This window comes from Bufo gargarizans, chromosome 7 (assembly GCF_014858855.1).
Source record: "Bufo gargarizans isolate SCDJY-AF-19 chromosome 7, ASM1485885v1, whole genome shotgun sequence".
In the NCBI taxonomy this organism is placed as follows: Eukaryota; Metazoa; Chordata; class Amphibia; order Anura; family Bufonidae; genus Bufo; species Bufo gargarizans.
This window is the reverse complement of record NC_058086.1, coordinates 57,657,603-57,676,965: the sequence shown is the minus strand read 5'-3', so window position 1 is coordinate 57,676,965 and position 19,363 is coordinate 57,657,603. Positions and strand designations below refer to the sequence as shown.

Here is a 19,363-nt window from a genome sequence, read left to right as displayed (position 1 = left end):
GCTGGGAGAATCAGCAGCATGTTGTATGTGTAGGACTACAAGTCCCAGCTGTATAATGACACTGCTAAGGGAGTGGATACAAGAGCTGCCCTGAGTGACCTGTCTGCCTGTTGTATGTATAGGACTACAAGTCCCAGCTGTATAATGACACTGCTAAGGAAGTGAATACAAGAGCTGCCCTGAGTGACCTGTCTGCCTGCTGGGAGAATCAGCAGCATGTTGTATGTGTAGGACTACAAGTCCCAGCTGTATAATGACACTGCTAATACACACAGGATCTTCCCCCTACCTTCTTGTGCAACGCTCTAGTCTGTCAGCTCCTGTGCCCAGAATTGTCACTGCTGCAGATACCCAGTGTGTGCAGCTGAAGGGGTTAAGAATCCTAGGATAGAGCAGGCGACAGTGAAGGGGGCGTGGTCAGCACAGTGACTTCTAGTTTACAGGCTTGTAAACTGAACATTATCAGAGCAGGGAGAGAAGCTGACATCACAGGTCATGTGACCCTCAGTGAAATCTGAGAAACCAGCCACTGGAGATAAAGTGAGTTAATTGGAAAGCTGTTACATTTGCTTAGTTAGGAACATAGAAAGAACAAAAAAATAACTCAGACAACCCCTTTAATCTGCCTTTTTCTCAGAAATCCTGATCCAAACCAAATAAAACCGCCATATAAATACGATATAAACTAGGGATCAGCAACCTTCCGCACTCCAGCTGTTGTGAAACTACCACTCCCAGCATGCTCCTTTTACCTTTCAGAGAACAGCCACAAAAGTGTGCATGATAGGAGATGTAGCTTCACAACACCAGGAGTGCCGGAGGCTGCTGACCCCTGTTATAAACCATCATATCCTGTCCTCTGGTAGGACAGCAGAAATCGTCTGGCAGGTTTGTTTTACAGTTTAGTTTTCATTCACATAGGCATTAGAGGTTCCATTAGGAGCATCCATTGCACATTTATAGTAAAATATATATTGTCCAGTAAAGTGGCAGGCATCCGATGGACCCTATTAAAGTCAATGGAGTCCATCGGGCACTGCTTTTTTCCCTAATATCCATCATGATTCATCTCTGGCTTGAATTGTATTTTCTGTTCCTATGCAACACAAATATGGAATGTCAAACACAGACGTGAACAAAGCCTTGCATATAACTATTATGTACACAAAAAAAATGAACAACTTTGTAGATACAATGCTTTACCTTTTTTGCTTTGACTTAATGATTGCATTGAATTGCCATCTGTATTACATTCAAGAGCTGCATTGACAGAGCACAAATCTTCAAAGCATCTTCAGGAAGACAGTGAGAAAGGAATTTCAAGATTTTTACGTGGAAGCCTGTCAGAATTGTGAATGCAGCTCCGAAATATATTATACTGATGGAATGTCCACTATGGCATATCCACTATGGGGAATGACCCATTGAACACAACTAAAACAAAACTGCTAGATTCTTCAACTGGAACTTATTTTTCTTAGAAAGTAGTTTTCTTTTCAGAATTTTGGACCTTGAAAAGAGGTATTTGATTTATAAGCAATTGTTCTAAAGATATCTTTCTTTTGTGGACTGGATTCAATTTGCAGAACATTATCGTTGCATATTCCTACCATTGTGTTACATAATGTTTAAATATTTATCCAAATTCATGTTACAAAATAGCAATATATTACACATCACAATGGCCGTTTGCCTAATGTTGGGTTTGGGGCTTTGGGTTTTCTTTTTAATGCTTAGCATTTCACATTGCTTGGCTTTATCCTAAAGACTATGCCAGGTGAGGTGGCTCCAGGAGGTCTGCTATAGGGTCAGAAGAACTGTAATGGTTTTAGTATTTGGTCAGATTTTCATTACTCTTTTTATTTTACAAAATTCCTTTGGATGCTGGTTTTGCTCCTTACAGGGAATTGAAAGAGAGAGCGCTGGGACCATACCCAAACCCTAATCTTACCACAACCCTGTGGACCAAACAGCAGACTTTATTCATGGAGCCACCTTTGCCAGCCTGGAAAACTGAGTACTAGATGCATACTTGTGACATTACCAGGATGTTGGATAAGAATTATAACACATAGATGGGATTTCAAATAGCATTTTCAAACAAAAGAAACATTTCAGAATAGCATAGCTGTTCTTTAAATCAATTCAGCTCTGCGTACTTTAGTTACATGGATTCCGCCTCTGCTCTATCGCTAGATTATTAATTCATGTCTGTAGGAAAGAGCCTTATTTTTAATTATATCCATAAAATATTGGAAGCTCTTTGCAGCAGATTGTACAAATGTAAAAGAGAAAGATCTGAGTTTAACTGTTCAGTGATAGTTTCTGCATAGATATGTCTAATTTTCTATTACTTTTACTGATTCAAATAGTCCTATTAGGCTCAAACATGTGTCCCTTATCCATATGAGGACCCCAAAATTCATGGTCAGGCCAGTCCACCAGTTAACAAGAGGGTCTCTGTTGGGTTCTAACATAACTATAGGCCAGCAGAAGACAACCCCACTTGGAGCTGACTTTGGAAACATCCATTTGCTACTGGGATCTGTTATTAATGGCTTTCAAAAAATCTCCTATTAGACTTAGTCACATTGTATGTAGCAAAGACTATAGCGGAGTGTAAAGACATGCCTCTGGTTTAATTTAAAAATCATATTAACGAGGGGAATGAGCAAAAACTTACAATGTGAGTTTCATCTATCTAGTTGGAGATTCCCTAATTCTCAGGCACCTCTTCTGCCATCCAAGATGACCAGACCACTTCCCAGATCTGATGTACAAAAGGAATTGATAGCCCAAGACATTTCCTACTTGTCCAGAACTGCACTGTTTACTTGAGCAATGCTGGTCAATCCAATGGCAGTGGATAGTGCCTAGGGGCTACCAAGTAACTTTATAGTGATAAGGATAGACAGCACTACTCACAAATCTTCACTAAGATTGTTTCATATGGTGGCGGTGCCAGCGGTGTTGAGGTCAAGTCTGACTGGCTCCTGCCGAACTTTGAAGTGAATAGATGACCGGCTTGACCGCATCACTCACTCTCTTCAAAAATGTGAAGGTTTATTCACTAACTATTCAACATTTCAACTATACAGAGTCTTTCTCAAGCATGTTGGCTGGTGAATAAACCTTCACATTTTTTTTTAAGACGGTGAGTGTTGGGGTCTACAACATGCACAGTGTGCATCAGACAGTCTGAGAACTGTTGCAGCCATCTTGGAAGGCAGTGGAAGAGTCTAGGGACTGACACATCTGTAGCTAAAAAGATGAAAATGAGGGCATCATGTAGGTGCTTTGCTCCCCAATAATTTTTTTCTTAAACCAGTGGGTACAATTAAAATTTCACATGGAAGATGAGTCCTTAAAATAATTTTCTCTACTAGATACAGGAAACCCATACTTTGTATAGCTATATGGGAGGTTGACCCATACTTTTCTGTGATACCATCTTTTGTAGCAGGCAGAGAAATTAAAAAGTGTCATGTTCTGTCTCCAGAACCCATATAAAATACCCCAAACTATACACTGCAGGTGAGAATTTTGTAAAACATAGAGTGGTGGAAGAGATACTGACACTTGTACCTACATGGTGGCCACAACTGCTGTATGGCAAGATGGTATTGGTTGTGACTGTGGATAAAACTTGATAAATAGATGTGTTCTTCCTCACATTTCTGCTTGGCCAAGAGATTTCAAAATGAATGCAGGAGATGACCAGCTTATAAAAAAGAACTTCTGAGCTACTGTGTTGTGCTGTCATCTTGTGCCATTCATTATGAGATATTTCAAATAAAGGTAAAGAAGGCTAAATTTGTTGCTAGGACTTGTAGTTAACATACCAGCCAAGAAATACATGGGCCACGGTGACCATGAAGAAGACGTTAGCAAGATGAACCAGAGGAATTTGGCTCTGACGTCTGTGTGGATATTAGTTTATTAACATATTGTCAAGAACCTTCCGTAGGAATCTACCATAGGTAGCTACTTTGTCCATATGGAAGAGAAATATCTTAACACTGAGTAGATTAGAACACTGGACTTATGGTCTCCTAGCTATTTTGATATTTTTTAGAGAGCCCCATTAAGATCCAGTATTACATTTTTAATAAATGTATATTCTGCTGCCAGGATCCAAAATATTACAAATCAACAATTTGCCAGTCGATGGGTTGCCTAAACTCATTTCTAGTCAATGGGCTCATTGTTATTCCAAACTTGTTGAATTCACTGCAAATGGCTCGAAAACTATTGCTGACTTGATTAATTTATTTCTTGGTTCAGCTGAATTAATAAATGCCTTAAATTTAATAAATGGGAAAAATCAGTGAAATAGCATCCGGCAAAAGGAAAAAAATACTAACCGTCAGCGTATTTGTCATATAGTGTATATTCATTTCATGCAAGATTGAGATTCGGTTAAAATATGTGTAAATTAGCAATTCAAATTGTTTGTTTATATCTCTTTTATGCGTATATGTTTATCTTTATCTGTATGGCAGGAACAAAGAACGGGCTGCGTTACTAATGCAACATATCAAGTAACGGCATTCCACTACGACTTTCAATCAATATCTGACACAGAGGACAATGGCAGGATTATTTATTTTTTTATCTAAAATGTCCTACAAGTGAGGGACAAGTACATATACAGTATGTTTTAATTTTCTTAAAGGAGTTGTCCAGGCTTTTAAAAGGTAATCTATATCAGATTGGCGGGGGTCCAACACCCAGTACCCCCACCAATAAGCTCTATGAGGAGACAGCACGCGCAGTGCACGCGTGCCATCTCCCTTCACTCTTCCTGCTCACCACATGTTGTCTATGTCAAGGCAGCGGCGAATAGGAAGAGAAACGGGAGACGGCACGTGCGCACTACATGTGTCGTCTCCTCGTAGAGCTTATTGGTGGGGGTACTGGGTGTTGGACCCCCGCCGATCTGATATTGATGACCTGTCCCGAGGATAGGTCATGAATATTAAAAGACCAGACAACCCATTTAAATCTTAAATTGTTAATTATTGTTTGTATTATTATTTAAAGATTTTCTCCCAAAAAATTATCCAAAAAATAGGTGTACCTAGGGCAGCAGCTCAGGGTTCAGTGATAGTGTCTTTTTTCTTAGACATCTACACCCTGTCAACTTCGTTGAGTGCTGGAGTATTGTGTGTGGGGGATTAGTCGAGCATTTATCGCCATACGCATACCCCGCTGATCTCCAGACACACAGCCTGCTCCCTCTGTGTGTACACAGTCTTAGGATCTGTTTGAGTAGGTGATACAACAATCACACCCAGTTCTAGTGTGATCCAGGACGGTCTATAGTTCATCTATTTATGCACTTAAAGGATAGCTGTCATATTTTTTTTATTTATTTGCTAGTTTATTAGAGCTAGGCATGTATACCTGAGTTAGTCTGTCAATGATTTTCAAAAGATCTGTAATTACCTTATAATAACAGCTTTCATTAATGTCTCCTGTCCCTTTCCACTGTCTCCTGTCTTTCAGAGTGGAAATGCACCTACAATGTGAATTTCAGACCACTCCGTGATTTCTGATTGGGAGAACTTGCAAAATTGCAGGGTGTTCAAATACTTCTGTTTCTCACTGTAATTGCATTCAGCAGAGCTACCCCTAACAAGGCATTGTGCCAGCTTTACCTCTCCACTCGTCCTTATGCATATGAATGGTTTATCCTATATATTTAAGATGAGTATATCAACCAAATGTTTGAGTTAAAATCTGGAAGTTAGATCTTGTGATCGTCAAAGTCTTTATCTTACCATGGCTAAGATAATTTCTGTGTACTTTTGTGTAATTTTTGGACCAATTATTTGAGCATACATTGTGAGTAACAATTCATAATTATTCCTTACCTTCCCCTTGAATCAGGATCAAAGCATGTCTTTGTACTATTTCCAGATTCTTTGCTTGGACAACAGTCTCCATCATCATAGTCATCCCTTGCTGTGTTGCATTCAAGGTGGCACACCCCATCACCCTTCTTACTGGAACTACAAGGCCTGAAGAAACCACAGTCTCCACCATCATAGCCAGTAAGTGGGTGTTTACATTCAGAGTCACAATGATCATTGCCCACTCTGCGTGGTTCACATCCAGGCAATACTACTCGATTCCGCAAGCTGGAATTACGAATCTCTACTACATTAAGTTGCCAATGGATGCCATGTGGACTGTAAGCATTGGACAAGGCCTCATGTTGTCTCTGAATCTGATCAGTGCTTACCAATGGTCTTGATCCATCATCTTCACACACATTTACCACCCGGTAATGGACCACTTTTTCCCATTTTACTCCTGACCTGCTATACCCGGTAATCACTTCAGGCAAATCACAAATTGTTCTACCACAAGGAGGGAGTGAAATTGTGGAAATAGTTTCTTTTTCTGGCATAAGCCCTGGTATAACTTCAGGATGAACTCCATCCTTATACACACTCCATATATGACTGGACAATATTGAGTGACTTTGAATTAGGGGAAAAGTTTGAGAGGTTCTTCTCAAAGCTTCTGATCTTAACTGATGTTGAGTTCTAACCTCGGACCACAGGCGTAAGGAGAAAAGATGACCCCGATAGTAGTTACCAGTTTCTGAGTTGTCTCCACCAAGCATAAGGGATCTACATAAGGAAATAAAGGGACTATGGAGGGGACCCAATAGACCTTTGGCCCTGGAAACCTGAGCTCCATCAATGTAGAGTAAAATCTGTTGTCCATCATAAATTGCAGCAAGATGAGTCCAAGTACAAGGCTTGTAGCGATGTGGAGACATCAATACTGTGGCACTCTGAGAGCGGTCAGTTCGAAGTGAAAAGTAGAAACGTGCATCTCTCTTCAGATCTGCTACAGCTGGGCGAATCCCAATAGACCAGCCACGGTCACTGGCCACATGTGAGCAATTGTCAAACATGCCTGTAGAAGAAATAAAAGAGAGAACTGGTAAAGAACTAAAATTCATGTTAAAGGGAATGTATCACCTATGGTTTTACTTATTTAAACTGAGGATTACTATTTTTATGAATGCATAATTTTTAAAATTTTATTTTCTGTACATGATCATGGGGTAGCCATCTTGCATGAGACGCATCTCTGTTCTTTTAATAGTCAGTGATGAGCGGCAGGGGCAATATTCGAATTTGCGATATTTCGCGAATATTTGGGGGAATATTCATCATATATTCGGGAATTAGAGAATTCGTGATCTCCAGTCATTATTTTCTTGATTGCGAAAATTGGCAATTGGAAAATTTGCAATGAAAATTTGCGATATGAAAATTCGTATTCAACACTACTCCTAAAGTCAAAGATATTGCAGCCTTCTCCTTGGCCCACAAGCAAGAAGCAGTGAGGGATCATGGGTAGAGTTGAGCGAACACCTGGATGTTCGGGTTCGAGAAGTTCGGCCGAACATCCCGGAAATGTTCGGGTTCGGGATCCGAACCCGATCCGAACTTCGTCCCGAACCCGAACCCCATTGAAGTCAATGGGGACCCGAACTTTTCGGCACTAAAAAGGCTGTAAAACAGCCCAGGAAAGAGCTAGAGGGCTGCAAAAGGCAGCAACATGTAGGTAAATCCCCTGCAAACAAATGTGGATAGGGAAATGAATTAAAATAAAAATTAAATAAATAAAAATTAACCAAAATCAATTGGAGAGAGGTTCCATAGCAGAGAATCTGGCTTCCCGTCACCCACCACTGGAACAGTCCATTCTCAGATATTTAGGCCCCGGCACCCAGGCAGAGGAGAGAGGTCCCGTAACAGAGAATCTGTCTTCATGTCAGCAGAGAATTAGTCTGCATGTCATAGCAGAGAATGAGGCTTCACGTCAGCCACCACTGCAACAGTCCATTGGCATATATTTAGGCCCAGCACCCAGGCAGAGGAGGGAGGTCCCGTAACAGAGAATCTGTCTTCATGTCAGCAGAGAATTAGTCTGCATGTCATAGCAGAGAATGAGGCTTCACGTCAGCCACCACTGCAACAGTCCATTGGCATATATTTAGGCCCAGCACACACACAGGCAGAGGAGAGAGGTCCCGTAACAGAGAATCTGGCTTCATGTCAGCGGAGAATCAGTCTGCATGTCATAGCAGAGAATGAGGCTTCACGTCAGCCACCACTGCAACAGTCCATTGGCATATATTTAGGCCCAGCACACACACAGGCAGAGGAGAGAGGTCCCGTAACAGAGAATCTGGCTTCATGTCAGCAGAGAATCAGTCTGCATGTCATAGCAGAGAATCAGGCTTCACGTCACCCACCACTGCAACAGTCCATTGTCATAAATTTAGGCCCAGCACTAGTGTTGAGCGGTATGTCCCATATTCGAATTCGCGAAATTTTGTGAATATTCGAAAGAATATTCGTAAAATATTCGCGATTATTCAAATTCGTTATTATTTCGCATATGCGATAATTTGAATTTTCGCATCGCATAATACATATGCTATGCAAAATTCACATGTGCGCTAATGAAATCGCCTTACGAAGATTCGCAACTCAATTCAATCACTAATGTATGAATGCAATGCCCTTTGCCTCTGTTCTGGGACAAGTGTAGATATTCGCATGTGCGCTAATAAAATCGCCTTACGAAGATTCGCACCTCAATCACTTTCTAGGGAATGTGAGACTTTTGGGAATCAATCGAGATACAGTGGGGGGTGATGACAGTAGTTGACAGAGTACAGATCAATGTAATCTGTAAGGTGGAAAGTAAAATAAAAAATACGAATATTCGTAAATCGAATTTTACGAAGTTCTACGTATTCGCGAATATGGTGCTATACTATATGAATGCACAGGCCTTTGCCTCTCTGTTCTGGGGACAAGTGTAGATATTTGCATTTGCGTTAATAAAATCGCCTTACGAAGATTCGCAGCTCAATTCAATCACTAATGTATGAATGCAAAGCCCTTTGCCTCTGTTCTGGGACAAGTGTAGATATTCGCATGTGCGCTAATAAAATCGCCTTACGAAGATTCGCAACTCAATTCACTAATGTATGAATGCAAAGCCCTTTGCCTCTGTTCTGGGACGTGCCGATATTCGCATGTGCGCTAATAAAATCGCCTTACGAAGATTCGCGCCTCAATCACTTTCTAGGCAATGTGAGTAAGATCTGAGCTGTTGGACCTTTGGGAAACAATCAATTATATGTGTACTGTAATTTTGTGGGGGGGGGGGAAAAAACAAAAAACGAATATTCGTTTTTACGAATATATAGCACTATATTCGAAATATTTGCGAAATCGCGAAGTTGCGATATTCGCGAAAAAAATTTGCTTTTCGAATATTCGCGCTCAACACTACCCAGCACCCAGGCAGAGGAGAGAGGTCCCGTAACAGAGAATCTGGCTTCATGTCAGCAGAGAATCAGTCTGCATGTCATAGCAGAGAATGAGGCTTCACGTCAGCCACCACTGCAACAGTCCATTGGCATATATTTAGGCCCAGCACACACACAGGCAGAGGAGAGAGGTCCCGTAACAGAGAATCTGGCTTCATGTCAGCAGAGAATTAGTCTGCATGTCATAGCAGAGAATGAGGCTTCACGTCAGCCACCACTGCAACAGTCCATTGGCATATATTTATGCCCAGCACACACACAGGCAGAGGAGAGAGGTCCCGTAACAGAGGATCTGGCTTCATGTCAGCAGAGAATCAGTCTGCATGTCATAGCAGAGAATCAGGCTTCACGTCAGCCACCACTGCAACAGTCCATTGTCATAAATTTAGGCCCAGCACCCAGGCAGAGGAGAGAGGTCCCGTAACAGAGAATCTGGCTTCATGTCAGCAGAGAATCAGTCTTCATATCATAGCAGATATTCAGGCTTCACGTCACCCACCACTGTAAGAGTCAATTTTCATAAATTTAGGCCCAGAACCCAGGCAGAGGAGAAAGGTCCCGTAACAGACAATCTGGCTTCATGTCAGCAGAGAATCAGTCTTCATATCATAGCAGAGAATCAGGCTTCACGTCACCCACCACTGTAAGAGTCAATTTTCATAAATTTAGGCCCAGAACCCAGGCAGAGGAGAAAGGTCCCGTAACAGACAATCTGGCTTCATGTCAGCAGAGAATTAGTCTGCATGTCATAGCAGAGAATGAGGCTTCACGTCAGCCACCACTGCAACAGTCCATTGGCATATATTTATGCCCAGCACACACACAGGCAGAGGAGAGAGGTCCCGTAACAGAGGATCTGGCTTCATGTCAGCAGAGAATCAGTCTGCATGTCATAGCAGAGAATCAGGCTTCACGTCAGCCACCACTGCAACAGTCCATTGTCATAAATTTAGGCCCAGCACCCAGGCAGAGGAGAGAGGTCCCGTAACAGAGAATCTGGCTTCATGTCAGCAGAGAATCAGTCTTCATATCATAGCAGATATTCAGGCTTCACGTCACCCACCACTGTAAGAGTCAATTTTCATAAATTTAGGCCCAGAACCCAGGCAGAGGAGAAAGGTCCCGTAACAGACAATCTGGCTTCATGTCAGCAGAGAATCAGTCTTCATATCATAGCAGAGAATCAGGCTTCACGTCACCCACCACTGTAAGAGTCAATTTTCATAAATTTAGGCCCAGAACCCAGGCAGAGGAGAAAGGTCCCGTAACAGACAATCTGGCTTCATGTCAGCAGAGAATCAGTCTTCATATCATAGCAGAGAATCAGGCTTCACGTCACCCACCACTGCAACAGTCCATTGGCATATATTTAGGCCTAGCACACAGGCAGAGGAGAGAGGTCCCGTAACAGACAATCTGGCTTCATGTCAGCAGAGAATCAGTCTGCATGTCATAGCAGAGAATGAGGCTTCACGTCACCCACCACTGCAACAGTCCATTGGCATATATTTAGGCCTAGCACACAGGCAGAGCAGAGAGGTCCCGTAACAGACAATCTGGCTTCATGTCAGCAGAGAATCAGTCTGCATGTCATAGCAGAGAATGAGGCTTCACGTCACCCACCACTGCAACAGTCCATTGGCATATATTTAGGCCTAGCACACAGGCAGAGCAGAGAGGTCCCGTAACAGACAATCTGGCTTCATGACAGCAGAGAATCAGTCTGCATGTCATAGCAGAGAATGAGGCTTCACGTCAGCCACCACTGCAACAGTCCATTGTCATAAATTTAGGCCCAGCACCCAGGCAGAGGAGAGAGGTCCCGTAACAGACAATCTGGCTTCATGTCAGCAGAGAATTAGTCTGCATGTCATAGCAGAGAATCAGGCTTCATGTCAGCCACCACTGCAACAGTCCATTGGCATATATTTAGGCCTAGCACACAGGCAGAGGAGAGGTTCATTCAACTTTGGGTAGCATCGCAATATAATGGTAAAATGAAAATAAAAATAGGATTGAATGAGGAAGTGCCCTGGAGTCCAATAATATATGGTTATGGGGAGGTAGTTAATGTCTAATCTGGACAAGGGACGGACAGGTCCTGTGGGATCCATGCCTGGTTCATTTTTATGAACGTCAGCTTGTCCACATTGGCTGTAGACAGGCGGCTGCGTTTGTCTGTAATGACGCCCCCTGCCGTGCATTCTATGTCTTTCACCGCTGGGGAAGGGCTAGGTGGATGCCCTTGGGAAACCCTGCCAGCGGAGTCTTCAAACAGCATAAGAGACTGCTGCATAACTTGAGGCTGAGACAGTTTCCCTGGTATGCATGGGGGTGATGTGACAGACTGATGGGGTTGGTTTTCAGGCGCCATCTGTGCGCTTTCTGCAGAAGACTGGGTGGGAGATAATGTGAACGTGCTGGATCCACTGTCGGCCACCCAATTGACTAATGCCTGTACCTGCTCAGGCCTTACCATCCTTAGAACGGCATTGGGCCCCACCATATATCGCTGTAAATTCTGGCGGCTACTGGGACCTGAGGTAGTTGGTACACTAGGACGTGTGGATGTGGCAGAACGGCCACGTCCTCTCCCAGCACCAGAGGGTCCACTAACACCACCACGACCATGTCCACGTCCGCGTCCCTTACTAGATGTTTTTCTCATTGTTATGGTTCACCACAACAACAAATATATTATTTGGCCCAATGTATTGTATTCAAATTCAGCGGGATATAAATTTGAGGCCTAGTATTTAGGCGCTGGGTGACCGGTATGGATTTAGTGACAGAATTAGACTTGGAAATGCACAGAAGCGTGTGTGTGAAGTTATTCTGAATGACCCTATGTGCACCTTCAATATGATCTACCCTTTTAGGGATAGATTTCAAATAGCTCTGATATAGCAGAAACGACTAAATTATGAAATTGCTAAATTGGGAATTGTATTTCAACCCAGAACAAAAAATGTGCTTTGACGGACACTAAATAACTTTCCCAGCCACAACAGGACAGCGGTAACGAGAGATTTAGCGGGATATAAATTTGAGGCCTAGTATTTAGGCGCTGGGTGACAGCTATGGGTTTAGTGACAGAATTAGATTTGGAAATGCACAGTAGCGGGTGTGTGAAGTTATTCTGAATGACCCTATGTGCACCTTGAATATTATATACCCTTTTAGGGATAGATTTCAAATAGCTCTGATATAGCAGAAACCACTAAATTATGAAATTGCTAAATTGGGAATTGTATTTCAACCCAGAACAAGAAATGTGCTTGAACGGACACTAAATAACTCGCCCAGCTACAGCACTAAGGACAGATTTAGCGGGATATAAATTTGAGGCCTAGTATTTAGGCGCTGGGTGACAGGTATGGGTTTAGTGCCAGAATTAGACTTGGAAATACACAGTAGCGGGTGTGTGTGAAGTTATTCTGAATGACCCAATGTGCACCTTGAATATTATATACCCTTTTAGGGATAGATTTCAAATAGCTCTGATATAGCAGAAACCACTAAATTATGAAATTGCTAAATTGGGAATTGTACTTCAACCCAGAACAAAAAATGTGCTTTGACGGACACTAAATATCTTTCCAAGCAACAACAGTACAGCGGTAACGAGAGATTTAGCAGGATATAAATTTGAGGCCTAGTATTTAGGCGCTGGGTGACAGGTATGGGTTTAGTGACAGAATTAGACTTGGAAATACACAGTAGCGGGTGTGTGTGAAGTTATTCTGAATGACCCAATGTGCACCTTGAATATTATATACCCTTTTAGGGATAGATTTCAAATAGCTCTGATATAGCAGAAACCACTAAATTATGAAATTGCTAAATTGGGAATTGTACTTCAACCCAGAACAAAAAATGTGCTTTGACGGACACTAAATAACTTTCCCAGCTACAACAGGACAGCGGTAACGAGAGATTTAGCGGGATATAAATTTGAGGCCTAGTATTTAGGCGCTGGGTGACCGGTATGGATTTAGTGACAGAATTAGACTGGGATATGGCCAAAAAATAACCACACTATTGCTGGTTAAATGCACTTGGTGACGGGCGCAGCTTGCCCCTGATGTAGTATATGGCCAAAAAATGAACAGACTATTGCTGGTTAAATGCACTTGGTGTCACAGCTTGACCAACCACACTACTGAGGGTTAAATGCACTTGGTGACGGGCGCAGCTTGCCCCTGATGTAGTATATGGCCAAAAAATAAACAGACTATTGCTGGTTAAATGCACTTGGTGTGACAGCTTCACCCTGATGTAGGCTTTAGCCAGAAAACAACCACACCATTGAGGGTTAAATGCACTTGGTGACAGGCGCAGCTTGCCCCTGATTTTGTATATGGCCAAAAAATGAACAGACTATTGCTGGTTAAATGCACTTGGTGTGACAGCTTCACCCTGATGTAGGCTTTAGCCAAAAAACAACCACACCATTGAGGGTTAAATGCACTTGGTCGCAGCTTGTGCTGGCGCACCACAAGACACAAAATGGCCGCCGATCACCCCAGAAAAATGTGACTGACAAACGGTCTGGGCAGCCTAAAAACAGTGAGCAATTGAGGATCAGCAGCTCAATGATCCACAGCTGCAGATCGATCAGTTAATCAAGTCCTTTGGAGGAGTTAATCTGCCTAATCTCGCCCTACTGTCGCAGCCGCAACCTCTCCCTACGCTAATCAGAGCAGAGTGACGGGCGGCGCTATGTGACTCCAGCTTAAATAGAGGCTGGGTCACATGGTGCTCTGGCCAATCACAGCCATGCCAATAGTAGGCATGGCTGTGATGGCCTCTTGGGGCAAGTAGTATGACGCTTGTTGATTGGCTGCTTTGCAGCCTTTCAAAAAGCGCCAAGAAAGCGTCACAAAAGCGCCAAGAAAGCGACGAACACCGAACCCGAACCCGGACTTTTACGAAAATGTCCGGGTTCGGGTCCGTGTCACGGACACCCCAAAATTCGGTACGAACCCGAACTATACAGTTCGAGTTCGCTCATCCCTAATCATGGGTACTAGAATATTTGCGATTACGAAGATATAGCACTATATTCTAGATATTCGCAAATTCTCAAAGTGTCAATATTCGCAATAAAAATTAGCGATTAGAATATTTGCGATCGACACTAATATTAGTAAGATTTATTTTACAGCAGCTAAATGGACATAGGAAGCCATAGTTTGGAGACACCTCCTGTGAGGATGTTGTGAGCATGCTCTGTGACCTGTGCTGAGGTCATTGTGCAGGGAGGGGGAGGAGGTGAGCTATGTTCATTATCTGCTGTCCATGTTGAATACTGTGTTACCTGCTTCCAGTTTTAAAATAAAGGTGTTGTCTGCCATTGAAATCCAGCCTGTGATAATAATGAGATGTTTACTGAGAAGTGATCTCTAAAACAGTAAGCATTAGCCTATTGAGGGTGAAAACTACAATGTTTCAGGATTATATTTTACATTTAAAAACATCACCCAAAAATGTATTAAAAAGGCCAGTAAGAGAAGGCAGGGTAATAAAGTCATTTTGATTATTCTCCCAATGACTGAAGAAAAAGAGATTTCTTTACTGTGAATTGTAATTATCATAAACTTGCAGGTAGTCTCCAGGATTCATAGTATCATTAGTTTCTCAAGGACCTAATCAACACATTGTAAAAAGTGCATTTCCCGATTAACAGGGGAAAAAAAAAAGCTATTCAATTTGCTGATTTTGACAATCACTACAGCATGACGATTGACTTTTTAAATGTGTTTTTTTTTTTCAATTCTACACCACCACCCCTTTATAATTAAACAGAAACACAAGTTTTCGCAACCTTAGGATAGGCAGACAAGTGCAATTCACAAATTAAGTGGGGAAAAAGAAAATATAAAAAAAACGGAGATAATTTACAAGCAAAGATAAGATTCTGAAATATTTATTTGCTTGTGTTATCACTTCAGATTGGTGTTTGTTACCTGAAAGACTTGCATATTTTAACATCCACCTACATGCCCCTTGAAACTCCATTATGACTTCCTATGTTATATATAGTCATAGATACAGTAGATGGATGGGTAGGCGAGTGGATAGATAGATGAACAGACATGTTTATTTCTTTGGAGAGAGGCTAATAAGTTGATCATTTGTTCCATGGGAATTAAGGATCAGATATGCTGAAGTCCTGAAAATGGAAACAGAGGAAGTCGATCCTACCAAAAGTGTCCACAAGGAAAGTTCTGTCTGACCTTCCTATTTGGCAAATTTTCATTAAAAAAAATCACATATAACAAAAAGAAAAACTGCCATTAGAACAGCACCAACTCCAGTAAGAAACTCAGAACAATGTTCACTTTTTTGGTGAAAAATAGTGCTGCTCTGTTAGAGGGTGTTGCTGGCATAATTAGGTAAGGTCAATAATTATGTTATGTTAGCTTCAGAAGTGGTAGGTGAGGAGGTCACCTGCAAGAGCACCCTATAAGAATATTGCAGAACACTTCTTTAAATAGTTTTATTCTTTCCAAGTGGGAGGCTACTAACATTAAAATAAACAATACAGTCTTCTTATAATTTCCAATAACGCTACCGTTAAACATCTCTCCTTCTTGGGCTATAGCGCTTGTTATTAGGTGCTCTAGCATCTTTTATCAGTCGCAGCTCTTTCACTTTGTCTGTCCCTCTGCATAACCTGATTGGGGTCAATGGTACAGGTTGGGGCACCTATCAAGATACACTGTAGTTCGCATCAGTGCCATCCCTCTCCAGGAACATTTCCTTGACCTTACACCTCATACCCCATTCACTACACAATTTACCGAGGACTCCTTACTCTTCAAGCTTGGTCAACTGGACGTCTCCACCACTTTCCTCGGGTTGCTCATTAGGGATCTCTATTTCCTCCCTGGCAGGACGCCCAGTTCCAGGGGTAAGTAACAATGGCCACTCTCTGCTACTATGCACAACACTTGCCAAAAACACCGCCATGTCATTTTATCTCAATCACTCACCCACCCCATCTGGAGCCATTACAGCACTACACAGTAACATTTATTCAGAGGAAAAGAAGGAGGTCTAACAGATGTTCACAGTCAGTCACCCCAACAAAATAAAGAACACAATGGCATAGTCTCCACCGTCATTGGAAGGATGGTGAACCCGCAATCCAAAGCCTGTAATCTTTTGTCCTATAACAAATGCCACAGTGTGTCCTAAAACAAAAATCTGTTGTAAATAGAACATGTGGCGGGACATGTCTTTTATGGGTTGCAGGACTGTATGACCACCATAACCAGGTTATACTTTCCATGTTTCTACCACTGTTCTACATCCTCTGTAATTAGACGAGAATATTTGCATTTTTTACAGCCATTCATGGAAAACGGCCGCATTCTTTATTAATCCTTAAAGACATGAACAGCTAAAACCCTGTCATTGTACAGAAATTATGAAAATTAATAAAGCTAATTTGAGGGTGATACATTTTGTGGCTAAGTAATAGAACATCACCTTCCCACTAATTAGATGTTTTTCTCTTAAGTATAGTACAAGCTCTTCCCACTGACTTCACACTGATTAATATACACGATAATTACAAAACCGAAGAAGATGGGCAGCAAACACAACCTTACTACTGACAGTGTAGAGGACATGGACATTCACACATTAGCTGCCGGCTTATCTTATGTGCAGGACCTTCCAGGGGTAGATCACACCTGATTGAAGGATCTACAGATGAGCAGCTTGTGAGCGCTGCCAGACAGGAGGATGGGTCACTGCTCGCAGGGCATCAGGGATGAAAAGAGCAGGAACCTCACAAGACAGGAGCAGTAACATCTAGAGCATTGTAATACTATAATGCTTCTCTAAAGTAATAGGCACTCTACCTCTATCAGCTCCATTTAGCAACTGTGGACATCGGCCTACATTGATGCTACATGGTCAAGCCAGCAGGATTACTTTATGCTAATTCTGCCATAGTTTTCCCTTTGGTTTGAGCAGCCCTGCCCCAAGAACCAGTAGAAGACAACCCTATTTGGACCTTAATTTGAAGCCAACTCATAAATGGCTTGTTAGACCATATTGATGATATGTTCCGTGTGTGCTAATATAATATCAAAGATTGTAAGGCAAGTAAAAAAGCATATGTACCGTTCTGGATAGTGGAGAGTGGTCCTCAGAATGATTTCTGGTGGTGGATCTAAGGAACTCTGAGATAGCAAAGATATTTTGATAATAAAGAACGTTAGATCAAATCACCACCATTACCTAGTCAATCCACTGCCAGAGGGTAGGCTGCAGTAATAGTAGAGAGAGAGGCTTAAAGTGAAAGCACTCATTTCTAGGTTAAGCGTTTGTCCTGTCTGGGTCATTTATGGAACAAGTTATAAATATCCAAGAGATTCAGTTCCTACCTCTGGGATTTTTTCCTATCTCAAGAACGAGGGCCCTGAAGTAAACAGAGAGCACACTGTACATGCGCTGCATCTTCTCCATTCACTGCTATGGAACTTCCGGAAATAGCTGATTTTTGGAAGTCCCATGGCATTAAACGAAGACAAAAGCCACGTTCGTTATCACCACCTATCCATTGATCACTATAGGACTTCTGAAAATGGGCTCCATAGCAGTGAATGGAGAAAATGCCAAACAAGCACGGTGTGCTCTCCGTTCACATATATGGCATACCCTATTGTTTTCTATTAAATGTCCCATATGGGAAAACCCCATATAAGAACAGGAAACTAAGGCTAGAAGGGGTACAGGCTAAAACATTTAGAAAATCTGTAATCTCTGAGGTCTACTCTCATGATTAGAGTCATCTCTATTTTGCTTATGTCTTGCAAGCCAAAAGATCTGGGGAAGTCTTGATTAAAATAATTTTACTTACGGTATTTTCTATTGCTTACATTTCTGCTGTCATGACGCCCTCTTATCCTGATCTTTCTAATAGATCAATTTTTAGCAGATCATGACAGAAAGCCTACAGAAACAGATCCTAGCTCAGCAAAAAGCACTAATCTGCCAAGTATAAATTAGGCTACTGTCAGACTGGCGTTTTGGCTTTCCGTTTGTGAGATCCGTTCAGGGCTCTCAAAAGCGGCCCAACACGGATCAGTTTTGCCCTAATGCATTCTGAATGGAAAAGGATCCGCTCAGAATGCATCAGTTTGCCTTCGTTCCGTCTCCATTCCGCTCTGGAGGCTGCTTGCAGTGTTTTGGTGTCCGTCTGACGAAACTGAGCAAAATGGATCCGTCCTGGCACACAACGTAAGTCAATGGGGACGGATCCGTTTTCTATGACACAATAGAAAACGGATCCGTCCTCCATTGACTTTCAATGGTGTTCAAGACGGATCCGTCTTGGCTATGTTAAAGATAATACAAACGGATGCATGTGGTTGTATTATCTGAACGGATGCGTTTGTGCAGATCCATGACGGATCCGCACCAAACGCGAGTGTGAAAGTAGTGAAACCTGAGAGAATGCCAGATCCACAGTCAGGCTGACCTGATGGATGTGCCAGCTTAATTAACTATGGGTGATGATATTGCCATGCAGAATAAGTGTGCAGATGTAGTGGACTTCAATGGATTCCACTTCTGACAGCTCGGAACAGAAACAGTGGGAAGATGCTCACCAAAATTGGAGAACTGAAGGTCAAAAATGTTGCGTGGTCTGATGAATCTTGATTTTTGCTAAACCATGCATATGGTAGTGTTAGGAGCTGTCATAAAGTACATGAATGTATTTTAAGAAAAATAGAAAACTGTAAAGAACATTATGGTCAACAGTCAGTAAACTACTCCTATCAACTTGTAAATATGAGACGTCGGTAAGGAATGGCCAGACTGGGGCAATATCCCTCCTGTGCCAATAGTTCTGGCTGGTCAGGTGTATTAGACTGGGAATGTCTTCTTGTTCCTATTTATGCCACGACTGATGTAAAGCAAATGAAAAACGGACATCATATAGTATATGACAATATCTTTGTAACAAAG

The 19,363-nt window shown here is 42.1% G+C and overlaps 1 protein-coding gene across 1 annotated transcript in view; it reads right to left on the bottom strand.

The window, feature by feature from the left end:
- The window catches only part of PAPPA2 (pappalysin 2), a 209,485-nt gene that overhangs the window by 136,973 nt on the left and 53,149 nt on the right, over positions 1-19,363 (bottom strand). The window contains exon 3 of the mRNA XM_044301283.1: positions 5,877-6,933. Within this exon, the coding sequence (XP_044157218.1) occupies positions 5,877-6,933 (1,057 nt within the window). The remainder of the gene's footprint in view (positions 1-5,876; positions 6,934-19,363) is intronic.